The sequence below is a fragment of the Chiloscyllium punctatum genome, chromosome 1, assembly GCF_047496795.1.
Source record: "Chiloscyllium punctatum isolate Juve2018m chromosome 1, sChiPun1.3, whole genome shotgun sequence".
NCBI lineage: Eukaryota > Metazoa > Chordata > Chondrichthyes > Orectolobiformes > Hemiscylliidae > Chiloscyllium > Chiloscyllium punctatum.
Window position 1 is genome coordinate 99,963,297 of NC_092739.1, and position 16,650 is coordinate 99,979,946.

Genomic DNA, 16,650 nt, shown 5'->3' on the forward strand with positions numbered 1-16,650 from the left:
ATAACTTCCCTACCATTGGTGTAAGGCTCACTGACCTTTAATTTCCTGAATTATCCCTGTTGCCCTTCTTGAACAAAGAAACAACAGCCAGAAGACTGGCTGTTCTCCAGTCTTCTGGGACCTAGCCTGTGGCTACAGAGGATACAAAGTTCTCTGTCAACAATTCAAGAATCTCCCCCCTTGCCTCCATCAGTATTCTCAGATAGATCCCATCATACCCTCGAGTCCTGTCTACCTTAATGTTTTTTAAGGCACCCAACACGAACTCCTCCTTAATACCAACATGCTCCAGAACTATCAAAAAAATCCCTCTCCAGACTTCGCATAATCCATGCCATTCTTGATGCAAAATACTCTTTAAATTTTTAACTAAACTTGCAACATGTCATCATCTAAGATTCCTGAAACTTGTCATCCTCATCTTTGTCCTCATGGGAACATTCTGGCACTGAATTCTGATCAACAGCATTTTAAAAGACTCCCACGTGTAAAATGTGAATTTACCTTCAATAAATGCCCATAATTCAATTTTTCCACTTCCTGTCTTATACAGTTGTAATGACTCTTCCCCAAATTTAGCACTTTCACCCAAGGACCAATCTTATCCGGTTCCATAAATATCTTAAAAACGTATGAAAATATAATGACTGTTCCCAATATGCTCCCTCACTGAAACTTCGATAACCTGGCCAGGCTCATTCCCCAGTGTCAGGTCTAGTGTGGCCTCTTTCCTAGTTGCGCTCATTGGGGCAGCACGGTGGCTCAGTGGTTAGCAGTGCTGCCCCATAGCATCAAGGACCCAGGTTTGATTCCATTCCTCGGATGACTGTTTGGAGTTTTGCACATTCTCCCTGTGACTACATGGGTTTCTGCCAGGTGTTCAGTTTCCTCATACAGTCCAAGGATGCGCATATTAGGAGAATTGGCCATGCTAAATTGTCCTTATTGTCCAGGGATGTGCAGGCTGGGTGGGGTTGCTATGGGAAATGGAGTATTAGAGGGATAGGATAGGGGTCTGGGTATGGGTGGGATCCTGTTTAGAGGTGTGGACTCAATGTCTCAGATGATCTCATTCTGCACTGTAGGTATTCTATCTACCTATTGTTTCAAGAATTCCTTCTGGTCGTACCTAACAAATTCTGTGCCTGGCACTAACGAAGCCTCAGTCAATACTGGGGAAATTAAAAATCACCCACTAGAATACCCCTGTTGTTTTTACACCTTTCCAGGATCTGCTGACATATCTGTTAATCTTATGTTGGCTATTGGGAAGTTGATAATATAACCTTATCATTGTGATTGCACCCTTCTTACCCATACGGCCTTGCTGAATGAGTGCTCCACCATGTCCTCTCTTAGTGCAGCTCTGACATTGTCCTTAATCAGTAACACAACTCCCCTACCTCTTTTACATCCATCTCTATCATGTCTGGAAGGTTTAGCAGCCAGTCCTACCCTAATGGAGTCCTAGTCCTAGAGTCCTAGAGACAAGCCCATTCCGACCAAAATGCCCATCCACACTAACACCATTTCCCTGCACTTGGCCCATATCCTTCGAATCCTTTTCTATCCGTAAATTTGTCCAAATGCCTCTTAAATGTTGTTCATATACCTGCCTCTGTGTAAAAGCATTGCCCCACAGGTTCCCTTTTATTCTTTCCCCACTTACCTTAAACCGATGCCCTCTAGTTTTCAATTCTCCAGCCCTGTGAAAAAGATTGAGTGCATTCACTCTATCCGTGCCTCTTATGATCTTATACAATTCTATAAGACCCCCCCCCTCAATCACCTACGCTCTGAAGAAAAACGTCCTGGCATTCAACCTCTCCCGAGAACTCTGACTGTTAAGTCCTGGCAACATCCTTGTAATTTTTTTCTGCATTCTTTCCAGTTTAATAATATCCTTCTTATAGTAAGGTGTCCAAAACTGAACACAATACTCCAAGTGCAGCCTCACCAAAGTCCTGTACAACTGCAACATAACTTCCCAACTTCTATACTCAGTGCTCTGATTGATGAAGGCCAGTGTGCCAAAAGCCTTCTTCACTGCCCTGTCTACCTGTGACTCCACTTTCAAAAAACTATGCACCTGAACTCCCAGGTCCCCCTGTTCCAGAAAACTTCTTAAGGTCCTACCAGTCCATCTTCCACAGCTACACCTGCACCACACCCTGCTACATCGATGACTGTATCGGCGGTACCTCATGCTACTACAAGGAGGTTGAACAGTTCATCAACTTCACAAACACCTTTCACCCCAACTTCAAATTCACCAGGACCATCTCGGACACCTCCCCTTCCTGGACCTCTTCCACCTCTGGTGACTGACTAACCACGAACATCTATACAAACCCACCAACTCCCACAGCTACTTGGACTACACCTCCTGCCACCCTGCCTCCTGTAAAAACACCAAGTTCTATTCCCATTTCTTTCTCCTCCGCCGCATCTGCTCCCTGGATGACAAATTCTACCATAGAAAATTCCAGATGGCCTCCTTTGAAGACCGCAATTTCCTCTCCTACGTGGTCAACAATGCCCTCCAGTGCATCTCCTCCCTTTCCTGCACCACTGCTTTGGAATCCCACTCCTCCCAACGCAACAAGGACAGAACCCCCCCGGTCCTCACCTTCCACCTCACCAACTTCTGGATATGTCGCATCGTTTTCTGCCACTGACAAACAGAGTCCACCACTAGGGATATATTTCTCTGCAGGAAGTGCAAACCTGCACCCACACATCCCCCCTCATCTCCAAAGGCGCCAAAGGATCCTTCCACATCCGACAGAACTTTACCTGTACTTCCACAAATATCATCTACAGTATCCTGCACCTGACATAGTATCCTGCACCTGACGTGGTCTCCTGTACATCGGGGAGACAGGACGACAACTTGCAGATCGTTTCAGAGAATATCTCTGGGCCACCCATACCAACCAACCAACCAACCCAACCACCCCATGGCTGAACGCTTCAACTGCCCCTCCCACTCCATCAAGGACATGCAAGTCCTGGGCCTCCTCCATTGCTAAACCCAAACCACCTGATGCCTGGAGGAAGAATGCCTTATCTTCTGCCTTGGGACCCTGCAGTCACATGGGATCAATGTGGATTTCACCAGTTTCCTCATTTCCCCTCCCCTCACTTATCCCAGTCCCAAGCCCCCAACTCAGCATGGCCCTCTTGACCTGTCCATTGTCTTTCCCATCCATCTGCTTCACCCTCCTCTCTGATCTATCACCTTCTTCCCCCACCTTCATCCACCTATCCCACTCCCAGCTACCTTGCCTCCAGCCCCATCTGCCTCCCATTTATCTCTCAGCGCCCCCAGCCAACAAGCTTCACTTCTGATGAAGGACTTATGCCTAAAATGTCTATTCTCCTGCTCCTCAGATGCTGCCTGACCTGCTGTGTTTTTCCAGCACGATACTCTCAACTCTGATCTCCAGCATCTGCAGTCCTCACTTTCTCCACTATGAAACTCCTAGTCATAGTCATAGAGATGTACAGCATGGAAACAGACTGGTCGGTCCAACTTATCCATGCCAACCAGATATTCTAACCTAATCTAGTCCCATCTGCCAGCATCTGGCCCATATCCCTCCAAACCCTTCCTAATCATATACCCATCCAGATGCCTTTTAAATGTTGGAACTGTGCCAGCCTCCACTACTTCTTCTGGCAGCTTATTCCATACACTCACCACCCTCTGTGTGAAAAAGTTGCCCCTTAGGTCCTTTTTATATCTTTCCCCTCTCACCCTAAACCTATGCCCTCTAGTTCTGGACTTTCCCATCCCAGGGAAAAGACTTTGTCTATTTATCCTATCCATGCCCCTCATGATTTTATAAACCTCTATGAGATCACCCTTCAGCCTCCGACACTCCAGGGAAAACAGCCCTAGCCTGTTCAACCTCTCCCTATAGCTGAAATCCTCCAACCCTGGCAACATCCTTGTAAATCTTTTCTGAACCATTTCAAGGTTCATAAAATCCTTCCAATAGGAAGGATACCAGAATTGCATGCAATATTCCAAAAGTGGCCTCACCAAAGTCCTGTACAGCCGCAGCATGACCTCCCAACTCCTATAATCAGTGCTCCAACCTATTAAGGAAAGCATACCAAACGTCGCCTTAACTGTCCTATCTACCTGTGACTCCATTTTCAAGGAACTGTGAACCTGCACTCCCTCAGACCTTACCATTAAGTGTATAAGTCCTGCTAAGATTTGCTTTCCCAAAATGCAGCATCTGGCATTTATCTGAATTAAACTCCATCTGCCACTCCTCAGCCCATTGGCCCATCTGATCAAGATCCCGTTGTAATCTGAGGTAATCTTCTTCGCTGTCCACTATACCTCCAATTTTGGTGTTAGCTGTAAACTTCCTAACTATACCTCTTATGTTCATATCCAAATTATTTACATAAATGATGAAACATAGTGGACCCAGTACAGATTCTTTTGGCACTCCACTGGTCACAAGCCTCCAGTCTGAAAAACAACTCTCCACCACCACCCTCTGTCTTCTACCTTCAAGCCAGTTCTGTATCCAATGGTAAAAACAATGACTGCAGATGCTGAAAACCAAATACTGGATTAGTGGTGCTGGAAGAGCACAGCAGTTCAGGCAGCATCCAACGAGCAGCGAAATCGACGTTTCGGGCAAAAGCCCTTCATCAAGTTCTCTCTGTATTCATGGAATCTAATTTTGCTAACCACTCTCCCATGGGGAACCTTGTTGAATGCCTCACTGAAGTCCATAGAGACCATATGCACCGCTCTGCCCTCATCAATCCTCTTTGTTACTTTCTCAAAAGTCAAGTTGCGAGACATGATTTCCTACGCACAAAGCCATATTGACTATCCCTATTCAGTCCTTGCCTTTCCAAAAGTGTGTAAATCCTGTCCCTCAGGATTACCTCCAACAACTTGCCCACCATCGACATCAGGCTCACTGATCTGTAGTTCCTTGGCTTGTTCTTACCACCTTTCTTAAATAATGGTACCAAGTTAACCAACCGCCAGTCTTCCAGCACCTCACCTGTAACTACCAATGATACAAATATCTCAGTAAGAGGCCTAGCAATCACTTCTCTAGCTTCCCACAGACTTCTAGGGTACATCTGATCAGATCCTGGGGATTTATCCACTTTTATGCATTTCAAGACATCCAGCAATTCCTCCTCTGTAATATGGATATTTTTAAAAATGTCACCATCTATCTCTCCACATTCTATATCTTCCATGTCCTTCTCCACAGTAAACACAGATGCAAAATACTCGTTTAATAACTCCCCATCTCCTGTAGCTCCACACACAGGCCACCTTGCTGATCTTTGCGGTGCCCTATTTTTCAACCTAGTTACCCTTTTGTCCTTAATGTATTTCTAAAATCCCTTTGGAATCTCCTTAACCCTATTTACCAAAGCTATCTCATGTCCCCTTTTTGCCCTCCTGATTTCCCTGTTAAGATTTCTCCTACTGCCTTTATACTGTCAGGATTCACTTGATCTCTCATGTCTATATCTGACAAATGCTTCCTTCTTTTTCTTAGCCATACCCTCAATTTCTCTAATCATCCAGCATTCCCTACACCTACCAGCCTTTCCTTTCACTATAGCAGGAATATACTGTCTCTGGATTCTCGTTCTCTCATTTCTGAAGGTTTCCCATTTTCCAGCTGACCCTTTACCTGCGAACATCTGCCCCCAATCAGCTTTTGAAAATTCTTGCCTAACCCCGTCAAAATTTTGATCTGACTTTCCAAAATGCAACACCTCACACATCTATATTAAACTCCATTTGTCATTTCTTGGCCCACATCCCCAGCTGATCAAGGTCCTGCTGCAAATTCTGACAACCTTCCTCACTGTCCACGATATCTCCTATTTTAGTGTCATCTGCAAGCTTACTAATAGCACCTTGTACATCCTCATCCAAATCATGTTATAGATAACAAACAGCAATGGGCCCAGCACTCGCCCTGAGGCATACCATTAGTCGCAGGCCTCCAGTCCGATAAACATCCTTCCACTATAACCTTCTGCTCCTACCGTTAAGCCAATTGTGTGTCCAGTTTGCCAGCTCCCCGTGGATTTCATGCAATCTAACCTTCCAGAGCAGCCTACCATTTGGAACTTTATCAAAGGCTTTACTGAAATCCATATTGACTACATCTACTGCCCTGCCCTTATCAATCTTCCTGCTGACTTCATCAAACAACTCTAATAAATTTATGAGGAATGATCTCCTACACACAAAGCCATGCTGACTAATCAAACCCTGTCTTTCCAAATGCATACATATCTTATCTCAGAATCTTTTCAAGTGACTTACCCACCTCAAATGTTAAGCTTACTGGTCTGTAGTTCCCAGGTTTTTCTTTGCAGCACTTCTTGAATAAGGACACATTTGATACCCTTCAGTTTTCCGGGAATGATGATTGCAGGGCCCACACAATTTCTTTTCTAGCCTCTTTCAGGGATCTTGGATATACGGTCAGGACCAGGAGATTTATCTACCATATATATTCTAATACGTCCAACACCTCCTCTGCTGTGATAGGACTGTCCCCAGCATATCATCACTAACTTCTCCAAGTTCCTATGTCTTCATGTCTTTCTCCACAGTAAACACAAAGAAGCTCGCTCATCTCCTGTGGTTCCACATCTACATATCCACTTTGGTCCTATTCTCTCTCTCTAGTTATTCTTTTTCCTTTAATACACTTAGGGTGAATCCAAGGAGATTCCCTAATTTTCACAGCCAAAGCTATCTCATGCCCTATTTTTGCGCTCCTGATTTCCTTCTTCACTAAACTCCTGTGGCCCTTATATATCTCCAGAGGTTCCTTTGATCCAGCTGCCTTTACCTGAGCCATGCCTCCTTTTTTCTGGTCAAAACCTCAATATCTTTTGTCATCCAGTGTTCCCAATTCCTGCCAATCTTGCCCTTCACTCTCACAGGAAGGTACAGATCTTGAACTCTAGCTATCACACATTTAAAGGCCCCCCACTTGCCGGAGGTCCCTTTGCCTGCAAACAAACTACTCCAAAGAGCTCCTGCAAGCTCCTGTCTAATTCCATCAAAACTCTGTCGACCAAGTTTCTATAACTGCTACCACATAGTCATCCCATGTACTAGTTCATGCTGAAAGCTCATCTGCCTTATCTGTTATACTCCTTGCATTAAAATAAATACACTTCAGACTGCAAGACCTATCATGCTCACTAACCTGGCCTGCCTGTACTTCCTACTAGACTTACTTGATTTATCCCCTCTTCTCTTGAAACATTCTACATACAGAATTATTGCTTTGGTTCCACCTCCCTACCACTCATTTAAGGTCCCTCCAGTGGTATTAGCAAACCTCCCTGCAGGGATGTTGGTGCCCCTCCAGGTTAGGTACAACCCGTCATTCTTGTGCAGGTTCCTGTTTCCTTGGAAAAGATCCCAATGATCCAGATATCTGAAGCACCCCCACCTACACCAGCTCTTTAGCCATGGAATCAACTGTATTATCTTCCTATATCTGGCCTCACTAAGACATGGGACAGGGAATAATCGTGAGGTTACCACCCTACAGGTCCTGCTTTTCAACTTTCTACCCTACTTCCTTAAATTCCCTTTGCAGGATCTCTCTTCCTTCATCTGTCATTAGTCCTTCCATTTTGTTTTTACTCATTCCCACACTCTGGTCCTGTCAGGACATGAGTCAGCACAGTAAACCCATGAATAATATTTTTTACTCTATATAAATACCAATCCAGCCAGTGATGTCCACATCTCCTGAATGAATATTACAAACAAATGTACACTCTTATTGATATTCCTCATGCCAAGTGCACAACCAACTGCCAAATCACAGTCACCCATTTGATACAAACACAGTTTCATACCTTGTATTCTAGCACTGAAATTATTGGACACACACCAGTCTCACCAGGTCATCTTGTTACGTTTTGGTCTAACTTGTAATACAGTTTACTATTTCAATGCTGTACTTTGGAATGCAGTGACACCTTATATTGATTGCGACATTTTTCTGCAGAGTCAGGGATCCATATTACACCTCTGAACAGTGCATATCCAAGGGCTTGTGTCTGTTCTCTCAATGCACATTCACTCCGCACCCACTTAGATATCTCTGCCTTGCCTTGGCTTTTTGTATATTGCTGCATCATTTAGTACTGGCAGGCTCATTGTACTTCTGCCTTGCATTGTCTCCTGGCGCTGACACAAAATCAGCTGTGCCAATTTCAAGGGAGCATTGGTACACAACACTATGCTATGTTAATATTACACTTTCAATATGTGCCAGTGCCTTATGTGGCCAAAGCACTGAATATGCTTCAACCAAATGATTATGTCTCAAAGTCTTAGGAGAGTAGTCCCCAGTCAAGAGGAATGGTCACAAAAACAGAATGGCTGGAGGCACTCAGCAGGTCCAGTAGCATCTATGGAGAGAAAAACGGTTAAAGTTTCAAATCCCTGCATTAGAACTGAAAGCAGTTGGGAAAAGGTGGCATTTATGCTGATGATGAGGGGTGCGAGGAGCGAATAGAATATGTGAAACTGGTGCTGACAGAGAGGAAAGAAGAGACAAATAATGGAAATACTGATGATAAGACACTTGGAATACTGATGCTGAGTAGGGTGCTAACGAGAAGTGTGAATGTTTGAAAATAGTTTGGCTGTGCTGAGAGCAACACAAACCAAACAAAACCTGGGGTGGGTGGGGCGGGTAATGGACAGGGAGAATGGTGTTCGTGCTCTGAAATTGTTAAACTGAATGCTGCAAGGTCTGTAAGGTACTTAGGCAGATAACGAGGTGTTGCTCCTCTGGTGGAACTGTTGCCAGTCAGGGGACATGGTGAGTCTTGCAGGTCCAATGCAACCAGACTGGGAACGAGTGGTAAGTCAGCTGGGGAGCTGCACAGTGATCAGTCAGACAACTGGTCATTTCGCAGTCCAGGCTGTCTTTCCAAGTTGATGAGATGAGCCATGAGCAATCCTGAACATTGATAAGAGGTTATGCTATGTTGGGGGTTAGGGTGAGGTAGCATTCTTTTAGAGTTCAATCATGAAATGGTCCGAGAGATGTGTCACTTGATTCTTGCAGCTGCAATTATTATGACAGTCAATCAGATGATGAAAAGTGGAAATATATTTATAAATGTGAGCTTCAGTTTTTAATGGTGTGACCTGAATCCCTATATACCCCTCAGAAGTGTTTTTGTTTATCATGTACCTCCCACTCAGTGTACTGTGAAGGGCTATTTGTAATTAACCTGGTGCATATCTGGGCTTTAAATATGGTGCTTGTGGCAGAAATCCTGGTAGCAGAGAGTGTGGTGTCATTGAGTGTGGCACCTTCATAATGAGGTAAACAGTATAAAATTGCTTGAAATAACTTGGTAGAACTCATGGAGAGAAACCTCGTATGAAAACTCCTGAAAGTTATACTTGTACTGTGCCAAGTTTGGTAAAATTATCGAGTGTTAAAATAATAATATTTTCATGTCATTTCAAGGTGTTTATGTTTAAATTGTCCAAGTTTACCTTCTACTTTCATTATTAGATTAGATTAGATTCCCTACAGTGCGGAAACAGGCCCTTCGGCCCAACCTGTCCACACCGACCCTCCGAAGAGTAACCTACCCAGACCCATTTCCCACTGACTAATGCATCTAACACTATGGACAATTTATCATGGCCAATTCACCTGATCTGCACACCTTTGGACCATGGGAGGAAACTGGAAAAAACCCATGCAGACACGTGAGAATGTGCAAATTACACACAGATAGTCACCCAAAGCTGGAACTGAGCCTGGGATCCTGGTGCTGTGAGGCTACAGTGCTAACCACTGAGCCACCATGCCACCCATTCTCTTAACTATGTTCCAAGATCCATTTCATTGTATCTCACATTTCAACTATTTAGTAGTTCTGAAGTCACTTACTGTCACGTTATTGGCATTGATGATGAACAATGGATTCCTTGTTTCAATCTTTGCTGATGGAGTTAGTGTTATTCTTTGAAAGTCAGCCTAAACCAAAGTAAAATTAAGTAGAAGTATTAAAATTTCATTAGTTTCAAGTGACTTAAATATGTGAAGTGTTCATAAAAGATGATAAAAATGTAACCTATCAATTATTTAACAATGCTAAAGAATTAACATCTTTAGTGACCTCCTTAAACCAAACTATCACTGAGGGACAACAGCCAAAAATGGTCGGTTGAAACAAACCAGCTCCTGGTTATTTTAATCACAGAGAGCAGAGGAAAAAAAATACTCTCGTAAGAATTATCTATTTCCGTTCCTTGCTTTGATTCAAGCGTCGGCTCATGGGGATTTCTGGTTTTCACCAATATTGATGTTTTTAAACAGGCTAAAGAACCAATCAACCTGAATAATTCTCACAGACAGCAAGTTTACAACTATTGTCCACATTTAATAATTCCATGGAGAGCAAAATGATAGATTGGAATGTGCATATAGAAGTAAAATATAATAAATTAACTTCAGCCTTTTTAAAAAAATTATTTGAATTATTTCCTGATAATGGAAATAAATATAAAGTAGTTTTTCCAGGGCTAGAGATCAGTCAGCATTATGAAGTAGTACATCATTAAAATCCAGTTACTTTGCATGTCTCCCTCAGTCTTGCTCAGACAACAAAGAATGTATCTGAACAACACCCTGGTAATCAATAGCAATTTGCTGCTGAATATTTACTCAGCTGGGGCAATATTTCTGTTCTTGGTTTCATTGCCTTCAATTGGAAGGACAGAAATTAGGCAGTGCTGAATTTTAGCAAAAGATGATGATGGGGAAGTTAGAAAACACACAGTACAATAAATTTTACAAAGGACTAACAATGAAATATAAAATTTAGTTGTATGTACCATAATTGCTCTCTTTTGAATCCAAACCAATTGTGCGAAAATAAACCAACATATGTCACAGAATTTGGTACAACTTCTTAAAGTCTTCAGTCACAATTGCCAATAAGATTAACTACAAATGCTGTCAGATATTAAAATTAGAATTTTTGGAAAAATTCATAAATAGCCATTTTCAGGATTTTTTTTACTCGAGTAGCATTGTAATGAAAAAGCTGATGACATTGTGGTATTGTCACTCTGCCAATAATCTAGAGACCAAGGAAATACTGTGGATGCCAGGGTTCAAATCCCACCACAGCAGATGGTGAAATTCAAATCCAATAAAATCTGAAATTAAAAGTCCAATAATGATTATGAGACCATTGATGCTTCTCGTTAAAAATACATCTGATTTACTAATATCCTTTAGGGAAGGAAAGCTGCTGTCCTTTTCTCTTCTGGGCTAAGTGTGGCTCGAAACGATGGATCAAAGTGGTTGAACTCAGGAATGGCCTAGCAAGCCATTTACAGAGGTACCTCGATTATCCGAATACCACTTATCTGAAAATCGGATTATCCGAAGGAGATCTCGAGGTCCCGATGGAAACATTACATTAAAGACACGTTTCCAACAGTGATTCGTGTCTTTTGTTTACAGCGATTAAACAGGCACCATATCCAAATGACTGACCGCCCGCCCTCCCTCTCTCCCCACACTTGCCCAGGAGTTCTACACAGGGCTGTACCCTAAACTCTCCCCCCCCCCTTCCCCCCCCCACCCAGATAATCTCTCCAACATTGTCCTGTACAGGGCAAAGGTGGAATCTGGGCTGAAAATGTGTTGCTGGAAAAGTGCAGCAGGTCAGTGCAGCAGGTTCCTGAAGAAGGGCTCATGCCCGAAACGTCGATTCTCCTGCTCCTTGGATGCTGCCTGACCTGCTGCGCTTTTCCAGCAACACATTTTCAGCTCTGATCTCCAGCATCTGCAGTCCTCACTTTCTCCTAAAAGGTGGAATCTGACAAAAAGTTGCAGTAAAAGGTTGTGTGTGTGTGTGTGTTTGTGTGTGCGTGTGCTGTTTGAAGACTTACCCCACAAAGGCAACTACAGCAATCTTGTTGTTGGTGTCCAGTTCAGCTCCCCTGGAGAGGGGCGGGCAGGGGCGCGGTGTTGGATGGGGTTTGGGGTGGGGGGAGTTGTTGGGGGTGGGGAGGAGGTGTTGCACGGGGTGGGGGGCAGTGTTCAAGGTGAGGGGAGGTGTTGCACGGGGTGGGGGGCGGTGTTGAAGGTGAGGGGAGGTGTTGCACGGGGTAGGGGGCGGTGTTGAAGGTGAGGGGAGGTGTTGCACGGGGTATGGGGCGGTGTTGCACGGGGTTGGGGCGGGTGGGTGGTGTTGCACGGGGTCGGGGGCGGGGGGACGGTGTTGGATGGGGTTGGGTTGCGGTAGGCAGTGTTTGGGGTGGGGCGTTGTGCGCTGTGTGCTGCTGCAGTCTCCTGAACAGGGAGCAGACTTTGAAAACCGAATAATCGATTATCCGAACGAAGTAGTACCCGCCTATCACGTTCGGATAATCGAGGTTCTCCTGTAGTTGTGTCAAACAGCTAAAATGTGTCAAACAAGAAAGAAACTGAACAGTCAAACTGACATCGATGGAGGTGTTGGAAATAACAATGGCAATCTAAGTCTTGCTGGTTCCCCCAAAGACCACCTGATTAACTGTAGTTCTCGGCTTAAAAAAATCTCCAAACCAGTTTATTAAGGATTAATTGGACACGATAATGAGAAATTAAAGAAAGTGGCAAATTATATGGAAAGCAGACCCAGTGCAAAAACAGTCTGGGAAGGTAACTGGGAAACAGACTATTGTGCAGTTAATACAGACACCTGGAGTTGTTTGTTTTCACAATGGAATGTTTGGAAAATTACTGGAAGTACTAAGAAAGGGTAGTGCAGCACTTAACATGAGATTCTGATAGCATTAGTATCAGGGACTTTGCCCCACTTGTTGGACTTTCACCATTGAAGCAGGTTTGTGAGACCAATGGCATGGAATCTGAGAAGGAGCCCCAAGTGCCACAGTTACCAATCCCCAATGAGTCTGCAGGCAGTGAGACTCATTAGTTTGCATATGTACAAAGTAGCTTAAGCTAATAGATTTGCTCATTCGTGTGGATATACGTTAAGATTAAGCTAATAAATTTGCTATGTATTGAAGCACATGTGTCTTGTATTCTTTTCAATCAGACTCTAAAAAACCTGTGTGGTACTTTCAGCCTAACAATACACTGACATCTGAGAACTAGTATCAAATTTGTTAGAACTGTTTGATAGACTAGTCAAGCAACAGCTTAACGTAGTCATAATCATAGCTGAAAATATGTTGCTGGAAAAGCGCAGCAGGTCAGGCAGCATCCAAGGAGCAGGAGAATCTCTCCTGCTCCTTGGCTGCCTGACCTGCTGCGCTTTTCCGGCAACACATTTTTAGCTCTGATCTCCAGCATCTGCAGTCCTCACTTTCTCCTAGTAGTCATAATCATAGAACTGCACATTACAGACAATGTCTCAGAAAACATCATAACTACACTTAGGATTGCTCAACAAATGCTGGTCCAGCTGGTGAATTCTACATTCAACAAATAAAAAACATGTTTTTCAAGAGAAGGAGAAAGCGCACCTTTAAAAACATGGATGCAAAATCATCATTATAAATAATTTTATGATGAGTACTTACGTTTATAAATGTCTTCAGCCAAATCCTCATAACAATTTTGATTGTGTATTGGTTGTTCATTTTGAGATTGTTCATAATGCATAAAAATTTCTCACAATTGACATTTTCACAATTCTTCAGAAGCAAAGAAAATTGTTAAAGTAAGCATAGCAGAGATTTTTAACTATATGAATACAATTTCAGAAAACATCCAGGCTTTCAAGTAATAAGCAAACTTTTGCAGATTGGGTTTGTTTCTAGTAGGTCAGAAAATAGTGAGGATCACTCCTTTGTTTGAAAAGGGAGGGAAACAGAAAGCAGGGAACTAAAGGCCAGTTAGCTCAACGTCTGCCAAAGGGAAGACTACTGTTAAATGTATTATTGCAGATTCATTAGAGAAGTTCAATGTGATCAAGCAAATTCAACATGGTTTTGTGAAAAGGAAATTATGATTAACCAATATATTTGAAATCTTCGAAGAAGTAGTCTGCATTGTAGATGAAGGAGAACTAAATTATATATTACACTTAGATTCCCAGAAGGTATTTGATAAGACATCAGATCCAATGTTACAGTGGAAAATGAAAACTCAGGCTGTAGAGGGTAAAATATTGCACAGATAGAAGATTGGCTGGCTAATAGGAAGCAGAGTAGATATAAAGTATGATCATGAAATTGGACTTTCAGTTATTTTAACAGTTAAATGGTAGATTTTCTCTGTAATTTAAAGAATACAAAAATACCCCTTAGTCAGTGTTGCTTTTAATTCATTTTATGGTCAAAATCTTACAATTTTAAGTTTTAACATGTGAATATTTATTTCACTAGTAGTTCAGATATCTTTCTAAAGTTATTGGTAGCATAGGGTGATTATAACAAAGGTACCCTTCAGGATGTTGATGGCAGAAGATTCAATTATGGTAGTGCTGTTGAATGACTCGGGGAGATGATTAAATCTCTCTTTTTGGTGTTAGGCATTATCTAATGTCTGGCATTGCTTTGTATAGTTTGAATATTACTATAATTGTTGGTGTCTTAGTTGTCCTATAAAGTCTCTGAAAGTTTCTAAAAATATAATAGGTGTCAACTGGGTGTGGCTGTGTGCTTTCTTTATTGTTTGTCATTTGGGCTCTGCTCTGTCGAGGCATTTCTTTAACTCCTTCACATCTTTACATCACACCACATACGAGAGATTTCAACCTTTGCACTCTGTTAAAAGGTATGACTAGACTAGATGGGATTGAGGTTGATAAGGAAGTGGTGTTAGAAAATCTGGAAAGTGTGAAAATAGGTAAGGACCCTGAATTGGATGGGATTTATCCTAGGAATCTCTGGGAAGCCAGGGAGGAGATTGATTTTATGTAGTCATTGTCTACAGGAATAGTGCTAGAAGACTGGAGGATAGCAAATGTTGTCCCCTTGTTCAAGAAAGTGAGCAGATACAATCCTGGTAATTATAGATGGTTACTTCGGTTGTGGGTAAAGTGTTGGAAAAGGTTATAAGAGATAGGATTTATAATCATCTAGAAAGGATTGATTAGGGATAGTTAGCACGTTTTTGTGAAGAGTAGATCATGCCTCACAAACCTTATTGAGATCTTAGAGAAGGTGACCAAATAGATGGATGAAGGTAAAGCCGTTGATGTGGTGTATATGGATTTCAGTAAGGCGTTTGATAAGGTTCCCCATGGTAGGCTCCTACACAAAATATGGAGGCAAAGAATTGAGGGTGATTTAGTGGTTTAGATCAGAAACTGTCTTGCTGAAAGAAGACAGAGGGTCATGATTGATGGGAAATGTTCATCCTGGAGTTCAGTTACTAGTGGTGTACCACAAGGATTTGTTTTGGGTCCACTGCTGTTTATCATTTTTATAAATGACCTGGATGGAATATTAAATTTGCGGACGACACTAAGGTCGGTATAGTTGTAGATAGTGCCGAAGGCTGTTGTAGGCTACAGAGGGACATAGATAAGCTGCAGAACTGGACTGAGAGGAGGCAAATTGAGTTTAATGCAGAAAAGTGTGAGGTGATTCACTTTGGAAGGACTAACAGGAATGCAGAGTACTTGACGAATGGTAAGATTCTTGGTAGTGTGGATGAGCAGAGAGATCTTGGTGTCCAAGTACATGGATTGTTCAGAGTTGCCAACCAGGTTGACAGGGCTGTTAAGAAGGCATACGGTTTATTAGCTTTTATTAGTAGATGGACTGAGTTTTAGAATCATGAGGTCATGCTGTAACTGTACAAAATTCAGGTGCGCCCACACTTGGATTATTGCATGCAGTTATGTTCACTGCATTATTGGAAGGCAATGGAAGCTTTGAAAAGGTTCAAAGGAGATTTACTAGGATGTTGCCAGGTATGGCGAGAAAATCTTATGAGGAAAGGTTGAGCAACTTGAGGCTGCTTTTGTTAGAGAGAAGAAGGTTGAGAGGTGATTTAATTGAGACATATAAAATAATTAGGGGGTTAGATTGGGTGGATGGTGAGAGCCTTTTTCCTAGGATGGTGATGGCTTGCATGAGGGTACATAGCTTTAAATTGAGGGGTGTTAGATATAGGACAGATGTCAGAGGTAGTTTCTTTACTCAGAGAGTCGTAGGGGGCATGGAATGCACTGCCTGTAACAGTTGTAGACTCGCCAACTTAATGGGCATTTAAATTGGCCTATGGACGAGAATGTAATAGTGTAGGTTAGATGGGCTTCAGAATGGTTTCACAGGGCGGCGCAACATCGAGGGCTGGAGGGCCTGTACTGAGCTGTAATGTTCTGTGTGTGATAAGTAAAACACTAATCTGTCAGGTGAATTTTGTAAAATTAGGTGTTTTAGGGCTGACATACAGAGGTGTCTAGTTGCCCTTACAACGTATCATGAAAGGTCAGTTTGCAGGTACAAAGAGTTAGGAAAGCTAGTCAAACATTATAATTTATTACAAAGGGGAATTGAATACAAAAGTAGGAAGCTTTAACTTCAGCTTTGTAGGGCACTGGTGAGTCTGTGACTACAAAACTATACAGGTATACAGTATTTGTCCCATTATTTAA

The 16,650-nt window shown here is 42.6% G+C and overlaps 1 protein-coding gene across 1 annotated transcript in view; it reads right to left on the reverse strand.

Moving 5' to 3' along the window:
- The window catches only part of LOC140477769 (integrin alpha-2-like), a 188,164-nt gene that overhangs the window by 14,382 nt on the left and 157,132 nt on the right, over positions 1 to 16,650 (reverse strand). Inside the window, exons 27-28 of the mRNA XM_072571628.1 lie at positions 13,622 to 13,735; positions 9,966 to 10,052 (exon numbers count right to left, since the gene is read on the reverse strand). Coding sequence (XP_072427729.1) covers positions 9,966 to 10,052; positions 13,622 to 13,735 — 201 coding nt within the window. The remainder of the gene's footprint in view (positions 1 to 9,965; positions 10,053 to 13,621; positions 13,736 to 16,650) is intronic.